At 32.9% G+C, this 19,617-nt stretch overlaps 1 protein-coding gene across 7 annotated transcripts in view; it reads left to right on the forward strand.

The window, feature by feature from the left end:
- The window catches only part of tai (basic helix-loop-helix family member taiman), a 226,799-nt gene extending 216,587 nt beyond the window's left edge, over positions 1-10,212 (forward strand). For 6 of the 7 annotated variants that reach the window (XM_088228040.1, XM_088228034.1, XM_088228038.1 and 3 more), the window contains 2 exons: positions 3,033-3,103; positions 7,984-10,212. In XM_088228040.1, the coding sequence (XP_088084166.1) occupies positions 3,033-3,103; positions 7,984-8,052 (140 nt within the window). In that variant the 3' untranslated portion in view covers positions 8,053-10,212. The remainder of the gene's footprint in view (positions 1-3,032; positions 3,104-7,983) is intronic. The other variant, XM_088228037.1, reaches the window with a different exon arrangement.
- Positions 10,213-19,617: the final 9,405 nt, after the last annotated feature.

The following is a 19,617-nucleotide window of genomic DNA, read 5'->3' on the forward strand; positions in this document are numbered from 1 at the left end:
GAATAGACTTTATTTTAAAATCTTTTTTTTTTCTCAATAAATTAGAATAATTAAGCTAATGTTTATCTAATTTGTTATAATCGGGCCAATTTTGTAGATAATCTCACTTCTTTTTATTCCCTCCCCACACTATTGCATGAGTTCAGGGCTAACAATGTCTGATTAATAATTATTGTAATATTCATATCAAAAGGTGACTAATATATTATTTATGGGCCTTACTTATAAACCTGGTATAAAATTATGCCTAGGCATAGTGGTAGAATAAGGATGGTATAGTAAAAATTCTTACTTATAAACCTCGCATAAAGTTATACTCGGCATACAGCTGGGATAGCGACCATAGAAACTTATTCCACGCTTATATCTGGGTCCAATGTGGTATAGCGCCGGAATAATCCCGCAATCTGTCTCCCATCACATTTTTCAATTGCAAAATAGGTTGCATTCATTTCAAATTTAAATAATTGAGAAAACATGCTATCTTTCCAGAGATTTTAAAGTGAAGTATCATTTATGGGTGTAAAAATTATTATCAAATTTACATTGCATCCAGGTAAATTTTATTTGGCAGATATTTTAACAATTTTTGTTGTATTTTGCTGTGTTTATGCATCAAACAATTTTCAAATTCAAATTTATTAAATGAAAATATATACATCCAACAGTCTAAATATTTATCAATGGTATATTTATGTTTGTTATTTATAATTTTTAGGACCAAAGACACTTTGTGCGTGGTGTAATATCTGAGAATTGTCTTTCTGTTTGTGGTATAAAAGGGGTATTATGCCTGACCAATTACGCTGCCAAATACCGGAAATTACTGGATTTTTTCACATTGAATATTATTTTACAAAAGTCTCATGGCGCAAAGAAAATATTGTTTATTTACAGTGTGTTCTTTTAGAAGAAATTCCGAGTGTTAAACTCCACAATAATTAAATATCATTATCGGTTATGATCGACTTAGATTTTGTTAGTTTTGCTTGACATTTGTTAAGTTTGTTATTAATACTAATACGGATAACGTATTCGTATTTGTAACTGCACAGTAAAAATGTGGCATGGTCAAAAAATAAACGATGGGATAAATATACATAGTTATTCTAGGTCGTGAATATTTTTGTAAGTAACCTTTTTCTTATAACAGGTAAAGTTATTCCTCGTTATAAGGAAATCTAATAAGTAAGGCCCTGTATGTATAATAATTTTTTTCTAATGTTTGTCAATACCTGGGATTTGGAATGTAGATTATATACATAATTGCACATAAAAGGGATAAGATAAAATCAAATTAGCTGATAGGGAAAGCGTACATATATTTGTGTTGCTTCCAGGCCCAGTAAGGGCTTCCCATAAAGACATTTCTCGATACTTGTCACTTGTAAATAAAATAAGATCACTCTAACCGGCCGGATTCAAATTTTTTAGATTAATTTATTTTCTTGAATAATTCTGGCAAGTGATGAATCCAAATGGTTTATTGTACTTTAAGGATATATGGTTAATTGATAAGAATAGCTGAAGACAAAGCTTTGTTTTTAAAAAAATGTGAAATTGAAGAGTGATTTTTCAGAGTCCTAAGTCAAAATTTCTGAATTTCAAAGTAAGAATGTTATTGCAATCACAATAGGGAAATATCACTTTTTTTAATATTACAATTTTAAAGTAATGAGGGTCTATGAAATACTGTCAAGTAAAAAAAAATTTTTTTTCTTATTAGTAGCATAAAAAATATTTTTAAATTTACAATTTCGAATTCCCGCCAAAACGGTCATTTCATTGGCCATGCCCCTAATACGTCACGGTTCATGTCATTTTGAACTTTGTTTGAACTGTTTAAATTTTTATAGACCATTGTCACGACTCTTGATGTAAAAATTATCAATGCTAAACATGTCGCGTTTTTCTGTGGACAAATTATTTTTTTTTTTTTTTTTAAGTTATGTATGAAAACATTTCTCCACAATATCCATATTGATTTTAATTACTATTAATTTTTCTAAATCCATTTCATATACTTTTATCAGTATTCGTAGTATGTGATATTTCTTTATTGAAAGCTGCATAATTAGTAAGAAAATTTGTATAATATGTAATATAATCGTCTCTCAATCCGCTATAAAGGTTTAAAATTTTACATATTTCCTCAAAATTCCTTCAAAAATCTAAAATCACTTTGACATGTCATATAAAAAAACCACTTGATCTGATAAAAACGGACAAAACACGAACAATTGTTTTTCTTTGACTTAGGTCACATTGAAAAATCACTCTTCAATTGCAACCCGTAGGTATGTCATTAATTGAACGCAATGAATTAAGTTGCAAGCGAGGCTTTGTCTTCTTACGCTTTGGTCAACCCCATTCCACACTGGCTGGTAAACAACCGTTCCAAATGCACCACATTCTCCCCAAGCACCCCTTTATTTAACAATATTTTGAGTTTTTCTGGATTTCACCCCCTAGGGAGATATCGTATTACAACGATGGAGAACATTTTAGAGAAGGAAATATGGAAGTCTAGGCATTTACAGTGCTTTTACCTTGTCATTGGCTGGTTTACACACATAGAAAAAATTATGAATGTTACACATTGTGTAAATTGGCCACTTAAACCAGTCAATGACAGGTCATAAACCCTATGAATGCTTAGACTTAACGTTTTCTTCTCTAAAATGTTTTCCATCTCTGTTGTAATATGTTGATCCCTTTATATAGACTACAAATTACAAAGAGAAAGTATTGTCCACTGATTTGTGAAACCGGAAATATTTTATTTTTCATATTCGGATCACCTTCCCGACCACCATCACATAGTTCAAGATGCTTGTGTCAATCCAATTTTTGGACACAAACAATCAAATTGGCAATACACCGCTAAAATTGGTCGAAATCGGGTTTAGCAAAGCAATCAGGGTCAAGGTCACTGTTCTCTGTATATATAAAGTAATTAGTTGCCAGCCAGTGTGCGCTCTGCGAGGTAGCGGGGGGTTCTGTGAGGTGACGTGAGGGTGTGTGCCCCGCAGGTGGCGCGGGGGGCGGAGGCGGAGGGCCCCCGAACCAGAAGCTCTGGGACGCACACCGCAGCACCACTCCGGTGAGTCTGCACACAGACTCTCTTCTCGTGTGCCCTTTCTCTCAAACCTTCGCTTCTATTACGCTTTGATTTGCATCAGAACTTGTGTGCTTTGTATCGCCACGACTCGAGTATTACATAGTATAACGCTGATAGTTTTGTGTGCTTCTTTTTACTTTCTCCACACTTGTGGCGTTACCTTAGAAACATATTTTTAAATTTCCTTTTTCGAATCTAAATTGCTTCGTAATTATTGCGAGTTTTGTTTTTTCTCAAATATTAAATCTGCAGTGTAAATTTTGTGTGGATTTTATTTTTACAAATTCGTAGTTTTGCATGGATAATTTCATTTAACACCTTTTGTAATTTTGTTTTAATGCAAACTAACACATCGTATGGTCTATGTAAGTTCGATACCGCGTATGAGCCAAAAAATCAAAATATGTAAGTTTTTTGGCGTTTTCAGTTCAATAGAAAAGGCTGCGTTGATTGGTGTATTTAAATTTCGAAATCCATTCTTGCATTCGATTAAATTTAATACCACAAATTAAATATCCCCTCTAAAGAAGCAAGCAATACCGCATATATACCTATATCCAATACAGCGTATGTGACGTACTAGATTTGCATAAAGGCAAAACAGCAAATATGCCATGCCTTGCTGCCAGTTTAATTGCCACAATTAACTTCATATAGATGCATACGATATAAACAGATTTTCTAATATAAATCACAAACACAAATGAATTTTTTATCTTCTTTTTTTACGAAATTGCAAGGTTTTTTGTCCCTTCTGAACATTTCAACAAATGGTTCTTCGACAGTATTGAACTTACAAAGATGATATTGTATCTAAAACTGGCTGAATTATCTTTTTCTTGTACAAGATCTTTGACTAGTCTCACCGCTTTTGAAAATAAATTTTCTGACTCAAGATTGAATTAGGAAGTTCAGTTAAAATTTTCATTTGATTCTTAAATGGTTTCTTATGCTTTATCATAAAAAAAAATTCATTCTGCATCAGAAATTCTTTAAAATGTACACGAACAACCCACCTTTCACATTCAACAACGGGACCTATGGAATTAAAAAAAATAATAACTGTATTAATTTATTTTGAACTCTAATCCAATTTCCCTTCTGGCATCGCTGTTCTTGGAAAAAATATCATTTTTACAAACATATTGTTCAGGAATTTATGGATATGTCGAAAATTTGTGTTATTTTTTAATATAAGTTACGTTACGGTACTGACGTGGCACAGACGGCACACAGTATCAATGTTCAGGCTAAATACGGCTAGCAAACGCACCATATTTTTTTGATTTGATTTAATAATAATAATTTTAAAAATCTTTACTAACTATAATATAAGAATATAATGTGATAATTACAAAAAATAAAACAAAGGTATACATGGTTAAATGGCGAACTTATTGCCACTAGCAATTGCTTCTGTTCCGAAAATTTCGGTCTCAATAAAACTCTGTGGAAATCAGGAGACTAAGATTGAAAATAAGGAATTGAAAGGGATAGTGCAAGCTGACCTATCTCAAACTACGACTAAGCTAGCATTAGTTTTTAACATAAGTGACAAAGCATTATTAAGTCATTTACCTAAAGTCGGCAAAGTAAAGACGCTTGAAAAGTGGGTAATAGCCGAATGAATGCCAGTTGCAAACTTGCTTCGATGAGCTGATACAATAACAAATTAATTCTGAGACAGATTGATAATTGCGATGAGAAATGGGCCTTGTATGACAACCGTAAGCGTTCAAAACGAGAGATCACTCAAAAGAAGCTTATGGTAACGGTATCGAGGTCCTATGTTGGCGTTATCGGCTACAGTTTCATAAGATCTAGCTCAATTGTAACTGTAGGCATATTTTGTCAAGAATTGCGGACAATGATGGAGAAGCTCACAGAAAAAGAAACGAGCCTGGTCAATCACTCATCGCAACTGATGCTTAACAACAATGCCATGCCACTAACTTCACGGTAGATGGTGTCTAAGTTTCGAGAGTTGAAGCTGAAAACTCCTGGCAAACCTTGCTCCAACTGATTACCATTAAGAACCTAATATCATATTTCTGTAAGAAAAAATTAAATCATAAAATTAAATTCACCTAATTAAAGATAATTAATACATATTATATAGGTATTGTTGAAAATTTAAAGGTTTTACGATTATAAAATGTTGAAATTAAATAGACAAATATGTTAAAATTAAACATAATCTAATCAATATCAGTCTAATATGATAGGGCAATACTTTTTTCATTTTTTAAAAAGACCCTTTGAGCTCAAAGTTGCCCTTGTAGTGTAATGGTCAGCGCGTTTAAACGCCTACCATGCAAGAGGTATCAGGTTCAATTCCCGGCATGGTTGATATGAAATATTTATTTAAAAGGGTGTTTTTGCACTAGAATATTTCATAGTCCCTGGACTGATCATCTTTCCTTCAAGAAACAAAAATGATCAAGATACGCCGCGATTGGTGTAACAATGCAGTGCCCTATGCACCATTAGGTGCTGAAAGGGAATGACGATGAGCTCAAAAGCAATAACATTGTTTCTTTTGAACAACTTGCAGGTCAATAGGTGCGAAGGTTTTCACGGTCACTGTTATCAATATGTTTCTTTTTTGGGTGATACCGTGTGTGTTGGATTTGTTCCGATGTTTCGGCTACCATTGCAGAAGACTCAGTTTACCCTGAATGGCTCCTGCAAGGGTATCCGAAACGTCGGAACAAATCCAACACACATGGTATCACCCAATAAAGAAACATATTGATATCTTAGTAGGTATTTAGAATTAGGTATGTTTTTTTTTATACTTATTGTAGTGTTAACACAAATCAAATATGAATGCATATTATGTAACATATATATTTTATTAACATTTGAAAATCATTGGGATTCTTTCTTCATTTTTAGTTTATAATGGGCTTGCATGTTTCTGACTAACATTTTACATTTTGAAATTATATTAATTTATTATTATATTATTAATTATTATATTTACAATTATAAAATAAATAAAAAGTATTTGGATTAAAAAAACATTTTTCTTAAGAAATAAGAACAATACTGTCTTTTTATTTTTTATTTTAAAAATGCATTGTGCATGAGTTATATTTAAAATGGAGGTTGTTGTGACCTTTTTTGTAATTATTTGTCTGTCTATAGTGCCAATAAAATATGTATTTACTTTTGCTTAGTTTCGCGTTGAATTAATGAAAAGTATGTGTTATTTTGCAATCAAACAAATAAAGTATAAACAATGACAAATCAATGATTTGTGTATTTTCATATTGACGATAACTAGGCTAAATGACTTACGTGATGCTGAATTTGGCACAAGAGTAAATTAAAGATTTTTTAAAAGGAAAAATGAGCAAAACTGTTATACAGCCACACAAAAAACAGATTTAAATGTAATCCTAAATGAAAAGTTTTAAAAATTCATTTAATTAAATAAATAAATCTGTTAATTTTATGAATGTCATACAAGAGGGTTTTCGATGTAATCGCCAAAATTTACATTCGATATCTGGGGGTGTAGGCTCATGCGGTTGACGATATAGTTTAAAGTTCTGGGGAAATGTTGTATGTATATCATCGCTTAGCTAACAACACAGCGTAGGAATTTTTGTTCATTTGACCACCGCCATTCCCTTACCACACCTAATGGTGAATAGGGCTCTCCATTGGTACACCAATCGCAGCGTATCTTGATAATTTTAGTTAAATGAAGGTAAGATGATCAGTCTTCAGATCACGCTTTAGGTGGCAATGAAATATTCTAGTGTAAAAACACTCTTTTAAATTAATATTTCATGTCGGGAATCGAACCCGAGACCTCTTGCATGGTAGGCAAACACGCTGGCCCGTATGCTACGAGGCCGACATTCATTTTACAGGATAACAAAAAACTGCTTATTTTATCCGATTGAAGAATTTTGAATCTTGAAGTAGGACACACATAAATATATTATTATGTGTGCTCTAATAATTGCATTACAGGTAACCCCCCCGTTGATCGCGACCCCGGCGAGTGCGTATTCGTTATAATGCGATATTTTTCGCAACGTAGTGATGTTCGTATTCTTCTTATTCTCAGAGATCAGTGGTCAGTGCTATTCAAGTTCCTGACGGCACTGCGACCTGTGAAGATCAATTGTGACGAAAAGAAACAAAAAATAATCAAAATGATAGTATATGGTGGTAAAATTGCACTTGTAAGTGAGGATTTTAAATTGCCTGAGTATACAGTGCAATCAATTGAAAAAAAGTGAGGAGAACTTGTTTATAAAGCAAGCAATGGTTGGTTTGATCGGTTTAAATAACGATCAAACTTGCATTGATTTAAAATAAAATTAAAATCGGCTGAAAAATATCCGAAAGAATTCCTTGAAAAATCCCCCGTTGATCGCGAAATTTCACTTATTGCGGCCATGTCTAGAACGCATCCTTCGCAATCAACGGGTTACCTGTATATACGAGTATATATATATATATATATATATATATACACATATTATGTATAAATATTTCATTTTGTTACATTTAAAGGCATACGTTGGGCTTTCAATAAAATAAACAGTTTTTTTGTCAACCTGCAAAATGAACAAAAATGTCTTAAATGGTGTTATTATCTAAATGACGATACACAACTCAATTTTGGCTATAGTGGGCGCATCAATCACTTGGCTTTTTTACTGTCAATATGTTTTATGAACTTTTTACTCAGTTCAGTTTTGACTAAATATAATTTTGTTTTCATCATTTGGAAAATATAGGTCGTTATAATTATATTACGCAGCTGCTATTTATATCCTGATGTAATCCGACACGGTCTGAATATGACTTATTTATAAGAATGAAATTATGCATTTCAGACTACTATGGAGGAAGTCAGGGTAGGTGATCACAAGTCCTCGCTGCTCCAGAAATTGCTGTCGGAGTGAAGTCCTCGTTGTGATATTCCGGGATAGCCGTGTTCCTGTACATATATACATATTGCGCAATGTGGCTGCCGACAAACTAGCTGTACATAGAGTGTAGAGAAATGAGTGCAAACACTTTTCTAATTTAAACAATTCCTAAGTGGACGGCTTTTATTATGTATAATATTTAAGAGAAAGAATTTTATTATGTGCTATGTAATGTAATATATAATTAATGGAACGGATTGGCAGTGAGTGCGACGCTAGGACACCTGCGGGGTTAGAAGGCGATGCATTTATCCGTAGATGCAGCACGGACGTAGTTGTTAGGCGTATCTATAATAATATTGGTCTACGCAGTACCTTAATGGCTGTAACTCACTTACTAGGTGTTTTTACACGTAAATAAGTTACACTTAGAGAAACCGTCGATCCAGAGCGCTTGCGCACTTCACCTCGTCCCACAACCCCCTTTGTCATTCTGTTCATTCTAAATACCGCCCGAGTACATCGACTTCCGGAATGGAAACCCCACGGTTTCGCGCGCAGATTTTGTTTATTTTCAGAATGTATACGAATTATAAAGATATTTATGGAAAAGTGTAAAAATTAATTATTCTGTCAATGTATAAAGTCGGTTCGCAGATTAGACATTAAAAATGTGGAACGACATGATCATGTTTACCATTGAGCTGTAAGAAAAAATTATAAGCAGTGTAATGTATATGTATGTATATGCATATATATGTATGTGAAATGTGTATATGTGTGTGTATGTATTTTGCTTATGTTTTGAAAAGTTTATCAGAGTGTGGAGAGAAGTAGCGTGACTATACAGAGAGCTGATCACTTTACCATTATACAGGAAATAAGCTTCGCCTGATATATTTCCACTACAATAAGAGTAAATTGTAAAACCTATAACCTGCTGGACAGACCATCACTATTGTTAAACATTGGGAAACAGTAAGGACTATTCCCGTTTCCAGAGTCACATCGTCGAGTTGAGTTGGAGCGATCGTTCCGCGAGATGTTGCATTTCTATTTGAAGTTAACTCTTTATAATTCATTTGTTTATTCTTTTCATTATAAAGTCGCCGATTATAAATTACGCTTCGTGACCGACGGGATGTTTTTTATGTTTTGAAATAGCTATTTATTTAATTGTTGATAAGGGCCAGATACTCTACTGCGACCGGGTGGAATCGTGGAATCGTATCCTCAGGTTTGGGTTCCGTAATGATATCCACTGTATTTTAGAAACCTGAAACCGAGTTTGAAAATGTGATTCCGCTAGTTACGGTTTACTCCTAGTTATTATATGTTTTGTATATAATAGGTACTATTTAGCGGAGAGTGAGAGCGAGAGAGAGAGAGTAACTTTATATACCTCAGAATGGTCGGTTCCGCAGAGAGGTCCTGTCCCATCAGCTCTTATGGGCTGCGCTGTTGTGTAACGAGCTGACTATATATTTATTTAGCCCCCTTGTGATCTGTATGTAGGATGATTCGGTCGGAATACCTTGTTTTCAATATAAGTACGATATTTGTACATATTATTAACATATGTTTGTTTACGTGTAGAATACACAACCAAAGTTGTTAACGATATAACGAGATGGTTGATTTAATAATATTATTCGTAATAGGTTGTTTGAAATGTTAACATTATTCCTTTTTATAAAATATATATAATATATATATATATATATGTATGATATAGACGCGATGCGTACGGCGAAGCCATCCTCGCGCCAATTTTATATTTTTACAACTCGATTGCCTTTCTATGCGACCGCCCTGATATTAAAACAAACAAAATAGCTTTTATTTTTGGTAATAAAAAGTATACAAAACACAAGTTTGTACGCTAGAATTTAGTACAAGTATTTTGGTAAAGATTTCATCACCCTTGTTGGGGGCTCAGCCAGGAGGGGTAGTGGTGGTAGTGGAGCGAGGGGGGGCACCCCATTGATCTCAGCGTAGGAGGGTGTCACCCCCTCTCTAGTTGACTAACTGTTCCTAATAGAGACAAGCCCAACCAACCGACCCACAAACTAAATTATAAAATAGTATATATTTCATTGACAGGCATTATAAGTACATGATAAAAATAATTTTATTACAATAGTATTTTTTGTACATTATTGGAGTTTTCAAATATATAAATATCTATATTAATTGTGTTGTTTTTTTATTTTCGCACCTTTATCAAATCTAGGATTGTAAAACGGTAAGTATTTAATACATTAATACAGATACAGTCCAAATTTTGAATATGTTGTCTTGTGAATCGATAGTCGTTGCAAAATTTCTGCAAACAAATTACAATGTTTGTACACATATTCATTATTACTATATCTGCTCTTGACAAAATTTAATGAAGATATTCCAATATTCTTATAAAAGTTAGGTTGACTTAGCTATGCATATTGATTTGGCTGTCAGTAACCATTCGTAATTCTATGACTTATTGAAATAAAAGATTAGTAAAGACCTTTAAACTGTTCCGGTAGCCATAAAGGCAAATGTAAGTCTTCTATCTATGTAGTATATTTATGGATTATTACAGTGGCAGATTGACAGCCTAGCTTTGTTAGAAAACAAATAATGCTGATAGCGCACTTGAGGATATTGTAAGTACTGTAAAATAAGTCATTTAATAAGAATTAAAAGCAGTATTATTTAGAGTAACATTTTTGAGACTGGTACTGTAAAATTAAATGTATTTATACAAAAACAGGATAGGTAAGAGAATTCAAAATTTCATAATATTCATATAGTTTAATTACTTTTATTTGAAGGACCTTTGTACAAAGTATTACGGGGTAGCTGCGAGAGCTTATATTTATAATATTATTTTCAATGAGCTCGCTCTCAGAGTAATAACGCTCTATCACTTATAGAGCCACCAGTATGGACAAACATAATTTTAAGATTATCAATCACAAAGTTATTTATTTATTTTTATTCTGGATAACTTCTATAGCGTCAGTTTCATAAAAATCACCTCAAGGGCGCTGTACAATAATCATCCCGACACGTCTTGCAGCTACAGAGCGCACGGATGGTTAGAAATCTAGCCCCCATTTATATTTTACAAATAACGTGACTGGTTTATTAAAAAAAAATTACATATAAATTCTAGAGTATGAAATATCCTCCGTGTAACAGAAACTAAACAAAAAGAGCATTCCTTAACATAATTTATGGTTAGAAAGATTACAAAAGCGATAATCAATAAGAGTGACTGTTGTACGTCTCAAGTAAGTCTGATATCCGCTACAGTTTGCAGCAAAACAATAGGCCATAGATAGGTATGGCGGCATCCGTGGTGTAATAGTTATGACACTTCACTTAAGCACGGAAGGTTCCGGGTTCGATTCCTGGTGAAAACACAAAAAATTAATGTGATTTTTCTCAAGCTTAGGTGTTCTGCGTTGTAATTCACCACTGTAATTGGGCCTTACCCCCTGTTGTGCAAAAAATAATAATACGTATAGTCGTCGCCAGATAAGAATGCCTGTGCTAACACTTCTTTTACACTGTGGTCACTATGTGAGCGTAGGCATTCTTATCTGGCGACAACTTTATTCAGGTTGGATTCATGGTAAGATCACAATAATATTAAAATGTAAGTCTTCGCTTATAATTCACCACCGTGATTGGCCTGTTGTGCAAAAAAGTTAGCTTTTTATTCTAGTGGGAGAATCTGCGAGATAGATAAAGGTAAGTCATAGAACTATAATGATTAGTTTTTAAATTTATAGAAATTGTATCGGGAGTCGCCCAGGGATCGCATTTGGGTCCTTTGTTGTACAATGCGTATCTTTACGACATTTATATAGTTTTTTGTGACACAAAATTTTTTATGTACTCAGGCGACAGTAAAATTTTCACAAACTTTAAAAATCCTTCCGGTTGTCATAAGTTTCAAGATGATTTAACCCGCCTTACTGAATTTCATACAAAAAACCGAATAAATAATAATTTGTCCAAATGTTTTCCATCACTTTTTCACGAAGCCACAACCCTAGATTATAAATATTATATTGGAATTTAAGAGAGACAAATAGCTGATACTGTTTGTAATCTAGGTATAATATTAGATAAAAAACTTACTTTTGTGAATCATATTGACTAAATACTCAACAGAGCCCACAGAATAGGGTAATATCACTTTTTTAAAACTTTTTTAAAGTAATAAAGGTCTATGAAATACTGTACAGTAAGGAAAAATTATAAATTTGTAATTTTGAATTCCTGCAAAAACGGCCATTCCATTGGCCACGTCAATACGTCACGATTCATGTTTATTTATTCCTGTCCATAGAATTTTGTTTAGAACATTATCACGAATCTTAATGTCACAACAACCAAGGCCAAACGCGTCTCGTTTTTCTAGCAACGTATTTTTATTAAATTTCTTTTTTACATTGATGTATGAAAACATTTCTCCACAATACCTATCCATATTGATTTTGAAAACACAATTAATTATTCTAAATCCATTTAAAATATTTTTATCAGTATTCGTAGTATGTGATATTTCCCTAATATGGATTTGAAGATGTTGGGTGTATTAAAATGGTCTACTTTGCATCTATCTAAAGACGGTGGACGATATATAGTGAGGGTTGTATATTTTTCCATTTTAGTAAAACTTCTATGAATGGCATTTGAGTCGTAAATTGTTATTGTAGTAATATTAAAGATTGTGATACCGTCATGTGAGGTATGTTTGGAAGGTTCTGTATGCATAAACCTCGGTAGATAGAAGGGAATGATATCTTTTTGTTAATTTTTTGTAAGTACTGTTGTATGACTGTTGTCTTGTGTTTTTACTGATACAAAATTCACCAAAAAAATAATTAGGTTATTTGTAATCCAACTTGAAGTCGAGGCACTTAGAAAGTGACGTGGAAAAAAGAAAAAAAAAGATATTCTAAATACGGTTTATAAAGATAGCTGATTTTAATATTTTGGATTTAAAAGAGCAAAATCTCATGGAAATTCTGTCATGGAATGAAATTGATTTGCTTTTATTTATCCTTTTATAATGTTAGTGAATAATCTAACGATAAATAGTAAGCAAGTAAAAAAAAAAAAACAAATGTAGGTACCTTAGATTTATTTGCACTGAGTTATAGGTACTATGTATGATAAATTTATTTGATTAGGTACCTAATTTTTTTGTCGTTAAGGCCGCATTTCTTCTTTGTCATCTTGTAGATCTGACGATCTGTTCTACTTAGACTAATTAGTCTCTCATGATGAGGCCCAACTATCCTTCCATCGCTCAGGTGTGCACCGTCCGGAAGGCAATTCTTTGGCTGCTATGGACGCCAGTCTATCACTGCTCATTCTGTTTATGTGATCTCTCCAGAATCTTCCACGGGACCTGCTCCAGTGCACTATATCTTCGATTTCGTACGTTTCCCGTATAAAGTCTTTTATGACCTGGTTGCGCAGAGTGTTTCCGGTAATCAATCTGAGGACCCTCATCTCTGATGTTCTCAGCAGGTTCTTCGTTCTCGTGGTGTCAGCTCGTGTTTCTTTGTAATATGTTAAGGCCGCACTTACTTTTAGATATTCTTTATATCGTGGAATATTGATTAGCATGTTGGGCTAACGTACAAGAAATATCCAGTTTATTTCTTCACTGATTCAAAATTAATATCCTTACAAATACCTGAAGAGGACTGATCATATTATCATCCTTAATAGTCCTCGCAGCGTTTCCTAATAATGATTTACTAGGAAACGCGGGGAGGAAGTTCAGTCCTTCGGGAAATTGGATATAAAAAGAGTTTCTTACACGCGGTAAAAATTAGAGCATTTGATTAAACAGAAAAGTTTATATTTAAATTTGTTGCAACAGAGAGAGAAAACATTTTTGAGAAGGAAGTATGGGAGTCTAGGCATTTACAGGGCTTATGACCTGTCATTGGCTGGTTTAAGTGGCCACTTTACACACACACACACACCGTAAACATTCACCATTCTGCCTATGTTTGAACATCCACACTTCCTCAACTCTCCCATTTGTTGGCTTTTGTGAAGTAAAAGAGCTGAAATCTTCATAATGTGGGTGAGATTCATCCGGCTGAACCAATTCACCTACTAGGCAACGCCTGAAAATAATTTTTCAATTTTTATACTTTTTCTTTTACCTGGTAGTTAATCCAATATGATAATATGAATAACTCCCTAGAGAGAAATTCCAGCCAGTCTGCAAGCATTTGGACATACACAAAACATTGTTGGAGAAAAGTTTCTCTAAAATGTATGACAAAATATATAAAAATACGTTTCAATAAAAATGGACTACTTTAAAAGGTCACAGGTTCTGGTGAACACGTGTTTAGAATAGCCAATCAATTATACAGGGTGTTCTTTAAACCCTGTCACATCCGAAACCACGATGATCAGTATGAGCAAGAAGACATATTGGCACATTAAAATATTTTTTTGGAATAAATACAATAAAAAAAAATAAAACATTAAAAAAAGCAAATGGTTGCTTACTTCTGCAGGGGTGAAACGAGGAGGGGGAAGGGGTGAGTCTGACACTGCGCCGCGCTCCCCTCACTTCTCCCCTGCAGAAGTAAGCAACCATTTGTTTTTTTTAATATTTTATTTTTAAAAAAAATCTTTGTTCTAAATATTTTTAAAAATATGCTATTATGTCTTCTTGCCCATACTGATCATCGTGGTTTCGGATGTGACAGGGTTGAAAGAACACCCTGTATGTTGAAATAGACTTCTGGTTTTCGGGTAGTGATGTTTAGCGTGTTTTTAAGGATACGGGGTTCTCTTAAAATACCAACAAAACTCACCGACTCCTGATGTCACGGGGGGTGTAATTTCAAAACTACAAAACTTAAAAAAATCATAGCGATGATAATGCGATGCATAAAAATAAAATAAAAAGGCTTAGTTTGTCATTTTATTGACAATTAAAAAATATAAAAAAATATCGAACTTCCTCGTGATCCAAATTTAGTGCGTCACTTACCAGGGCAAGGGTGAGAATATTTTATGTTAACGTATATATTTAGGTATATTTATTATTAAAAATTGAAGTAGGTAGTTTTGTCTGATCAAAAATAATATTTAAAAAGTAGGTACTGAACATTATTGAGTATTTATCACGTGACGCGTCACTCCGATAAAAAGATTGAATATCTAAAATACCGATTTGAAAATGTCTAAATTCTCAAAGGCGTTTTGGAAGTAAATTAAAAATTAAACATGAAAAGTTAACTCCTTACACAAGCTCAGTGTAATCAGAAAATGCAACTCTACCGTCAAACGTGACAATTTTGCCAAATTTTAACAAACTTTTACAATATCATAATTTTTTTGTAAAGGACTACTATCCATTTTGTTAAATAGTGATACTAATTTTTCTGAGCATTTTTACAAGTACAAAACGTTTGCTTTTCTTTTATTAATGCAATTATAGAAGACGCTGGGCAAAATTATCTCCACTTGTTGACAATTTTGCCCTCTTGGTAAATACCTGTTACTTTTGATTTTATCATCCTTATCATACGGTTTATTACTACTTTTTGGGTGAAAAAAACTGTTTATGTTTAAACAATAGCATCATTGAGGCATCACCATTATAAAATCAATAAAAAAAACCAGTGGGCAAAATTGTCAACTATTTCCTCAATTTTTCTATACAATGTGGATTTGTGGGCCAGGGTTGGCACATAATTGGATTTTTAACAAAACTAAAGGAGTTTATTTCTAATCCTTTTAATTTGTTCGTGTTTGACTATGCATAAGCCAATTATTTTTTTTACAAACTATTTAAGTTCTGATGCGATTTTCGTAATTAAGGGAGCTTGCCCCCAAAACGATTTTTCTTTAAATGTGTATGTAGGAATAAAACGATCTTTTTTGTAGAGCAGTGCAATTATTTGCTAGATTACCTATACTTTAAAATTGTATTTTATGTACAGAGTTCATAATATTTTGTATGTTTTATTTTCTTCTTTAGACTGTTAAAAATATTTATACAAAAAACATTTAAAGTAAAAAATGAGTCTTCATAATTTAACAAAAAGCTGGCAAATTTAATAAATAAAACTTTCTAAAATGTGGTCGGATATTCTTACATTATTTTGGAATGGTAAAAATTAAAATTGGTTTTTGAAAAACAATTTTTAATTTACTCTCAGAAAATGACTCAATCTTGCAGTTTGTAAGATTTACATTGAATTTATGAAAACCTTGACGCAAGATTACAGGTTCAGGTAAAGATTTCATTATGTTCTAATTAAATACATCAGCAATATCCTCAACTTGAGATCCCACAAAGCTCCATTACGTTTGCGTCTTACAAATGACATAACAATATAAAAATTGTGGTAGTTGATGCGCTGATAACTTAACCGACATAATATTTGTCATTTTGCGTATCAACAGTGTTAAAATTTACTAAAACCAAAGCGACTTCTTCACCGTTATTAATTTCAGGCGGATCAGACAGTTTTTTCGTTTTCCTCAGCCGAAGATTCAGAGGCACGTTGTTCATATTCGTCGTAATGATTTATGATGAATGTCTCGAAATCTGTTGATTTATCAACTGAGTAGGCATCAAAGTCTGTTGTTTCTGTGTTGCTTTGACATTTTTTTCAATGTTCTCCTCTATAAGGTGTAGGTATCTTTTGATCCTGATGGCAGAGAAAAATCAGATGGATTGTTTACCAATTGCTGTGTGGTGTATAAAGTTTAAATGAACAGAATACTTAACTGGCTTGTCATTTTTAGCGTGTATTTGAGTTGAAACCCCCATAAGATTTTTAAATCTTATTTGTTAAATCTTTGGCAAAAAATCGGATTTATGGGCCAGTTTGAACAAAACATCCCGTTACCTCATTTAAAATCATGTTTTTGCCGTTTACTTCATTTTCTTTTATATTTTCTACTTTGTTTTTTTCTACTTTCTTGGATAATGTTTTTTCAATGTAGTATGTAGCGACAACCCTAGACGTGGGCAAAATTGTCAAAACACTATCTAAGAAATCTAAGACAATTTTGCCCACTTAAATATCTATTCTGTTTGTTCAAATAGATATACAGAAATAAGTTCTATAGCGTCTTTATTATGTATGCAATGAAATATATAAAACTTACTTTCCTCCTTTTAACACAAACTCCGCAACAACAAAAGTTTTGACAATATTTGTAGATATACACAAACAGACCTTCAAGTTTAACTTCAAATTTCAAGTGATCAACTGAAGCTGGCCGTAAACTAAATATTTAGTTTTGCCATGGAACTATCAAAATATACTTACCAAATGTAATTTTTATGATACCAGTAACTTTTCTTACTTTAAAACTTGATTTTGTTAAGTATTTCCGCAGTGGGCAAAATTCTCATGGCTGGGCAAAATTGTCATGTTTGACGGTACTGCGGCGTTTAATTAAAACGCATACTGACGATATCCAGCTGTGTTCACTCCTGTGGTCCCCGCGGATTATCTGGCGTCTGGAAGGTTACGCGACAAAATTATATACATACAGGTATACGATATACCCAATATTTTATAATATGTATGAAGATACAGTAAGTAAGGTTAGGTAAACTGCAAATTAGGTCGCGTAACTCCACTGGGTTCACCTACATAATAATAATAAACGTAGAACTGAGACGAACCTTATATGCATTTTCAAAATAATTAATGCTGTAAGTGATATAATGCTATTTTGCCCAATGTTTATTTTTGTAAATTTATTGATATAATTGATCGATTTTAAGTTGCTAGAATTCCACTCATCCATGCGCTTTGTAGCTGCAAGACAATTGGTAATCTAGTTTTAATAGGTAAATGTTCTCAACTATTGGTATTTGGATACCTAAATTTTGTAAATGGGGTCTAGAATTCCAACCGTCCGGCCCATGCGCTCATAAGCTTGAGACGAGCTGAGATATTTATTTATTGTAAATGTACAGCGCCCTTGAGGTGATTTTTACAAAAATGGCGCTGTATAAATGATCAGAATTCAATAATAATAATGTCCCACCTCTGTTGCAATCAATTTATTTTCAAGTTCCCAACCGTGTCACCAGAAGTCAAACTCTGCTATTTATCAAATCTTCGAAGATCAACTTTTGTTTTTATGCCCCAATGTCCAGAATGTGTAGATTAATCAATTCGTCTCACAACTTAGAATTTTTTGGAATAGAATCTCCGGCTTTTCGTAGACTACTTCGCCACTAAAACCATCTGGAATAGCATGGTTCAGCTCGAAGTCATATTGTATACCATTATTTTATTGCCCTTGTTTGTCTTTGCTACATGGTTTTATGTTCTTTTTATTGTTTCTTGTACATATTATGTTGATGATCATGTCCAATCAATTTAATCCCAGTCAGTGAAGAATTCACTTCCCTCTCTTCTCAATCCAATGAAGTACATATTATGTACTTCTGGATTACTTTCTTTCAGCACAAAGATGCTAAGGCTACCAGATTTCAGAGAGCTCCTTCGGGCAGCTTTTCTCGTTTGACAACGAGCAAATTTTCCGTGTATGTGAGCACCGCCAAGGAGACTTATGTCCTCAGATGCGGTGTGCGGTATGTGGTGGGTAAGCTGTACATATTATGTTACTTTATGAAGTATGTAACTGTTGAAATTTGCTTAGGTCGTTTATATACTAAATAAATAGAATCTGCTAACTTTTTCCTAAAAACTGCGCACCTATACTTTACTTGAATTTATCTTTGAAGGTATTTTTCATCATTTGAATATGATAATAAATATTATTTTTGCTATTGTGGGACTTAAAAGGGAATAAACCTCTTTTTATTTCATGCAGACTTCATTAGGTAATTCGTATTTTTTTGTTTATGAAACAGTGACAAGACATTAAAAATACATAGGTAATATGTATATACTATATTAAAATGTTTTTTCAACATTTTTCTCATATTATTTTGGCGCTACTATAATTTAGATTTTTGAAATTCCCGATTTTATTTTTCTTTTCTACTCAGAATGACGTAATTCCTGTTTTACGAAATCTGGGTTTTGCTAGTGTGGTTAAACGCGCGTTTCTGATTGGCTCAATAGGTACCTACTTAGGTGCAAACATGTTTTTTAAAAAGTATTTTTTTCCGTGCGTTTTGATAAAATATATTTAGCGTGGAAAATCACAAAGTTAGTGCTTCAAATATTATTTTTAAATAGCGGTTATTCGAGGGTAAAACGCGCAACCTTATCTTACGAGTCGAGTAGTAAGAATTGATTAAAAAAAAACTATACATATCTTTTGCCAACTAAAAAAATTATTAATTTAACATACCTTTTTACAAACATAAATATTCAAATATATGTTAACATAAATGCAATAATGAATAAAAATTAAAGGCTTCTGCGGTCGAAACATATTCAAGTTTTGATTCAAAAAGAAAAAAGAAAAAAAAATTGCCTTTTTAATCTTTTGAGATACTGTTATTCTTTTGAGAAACTTTTGAGATACTTTTGCATACTATTATTGAAATCTATTAGATACGACAAGCTTCGGCTTTGCGGGAGCAAAAATACAATTATGTATGTTACTTAT

Source organism: Micrasema longulum, unplaced genomic scaffold, assembly GCF_059751315.1.
Source record: "Micrasema longulum isolate JH-2025_06_02 unplaced genomic scaffold, ASM5975131v1 h1tg000558l, whole genome shotgun sequence".
NCBI lineage: Eukaryota > Metazoa > Arthropoda > Insecta > Trichoptera > Brachycentridae > Micrasema > Micrasema longulum.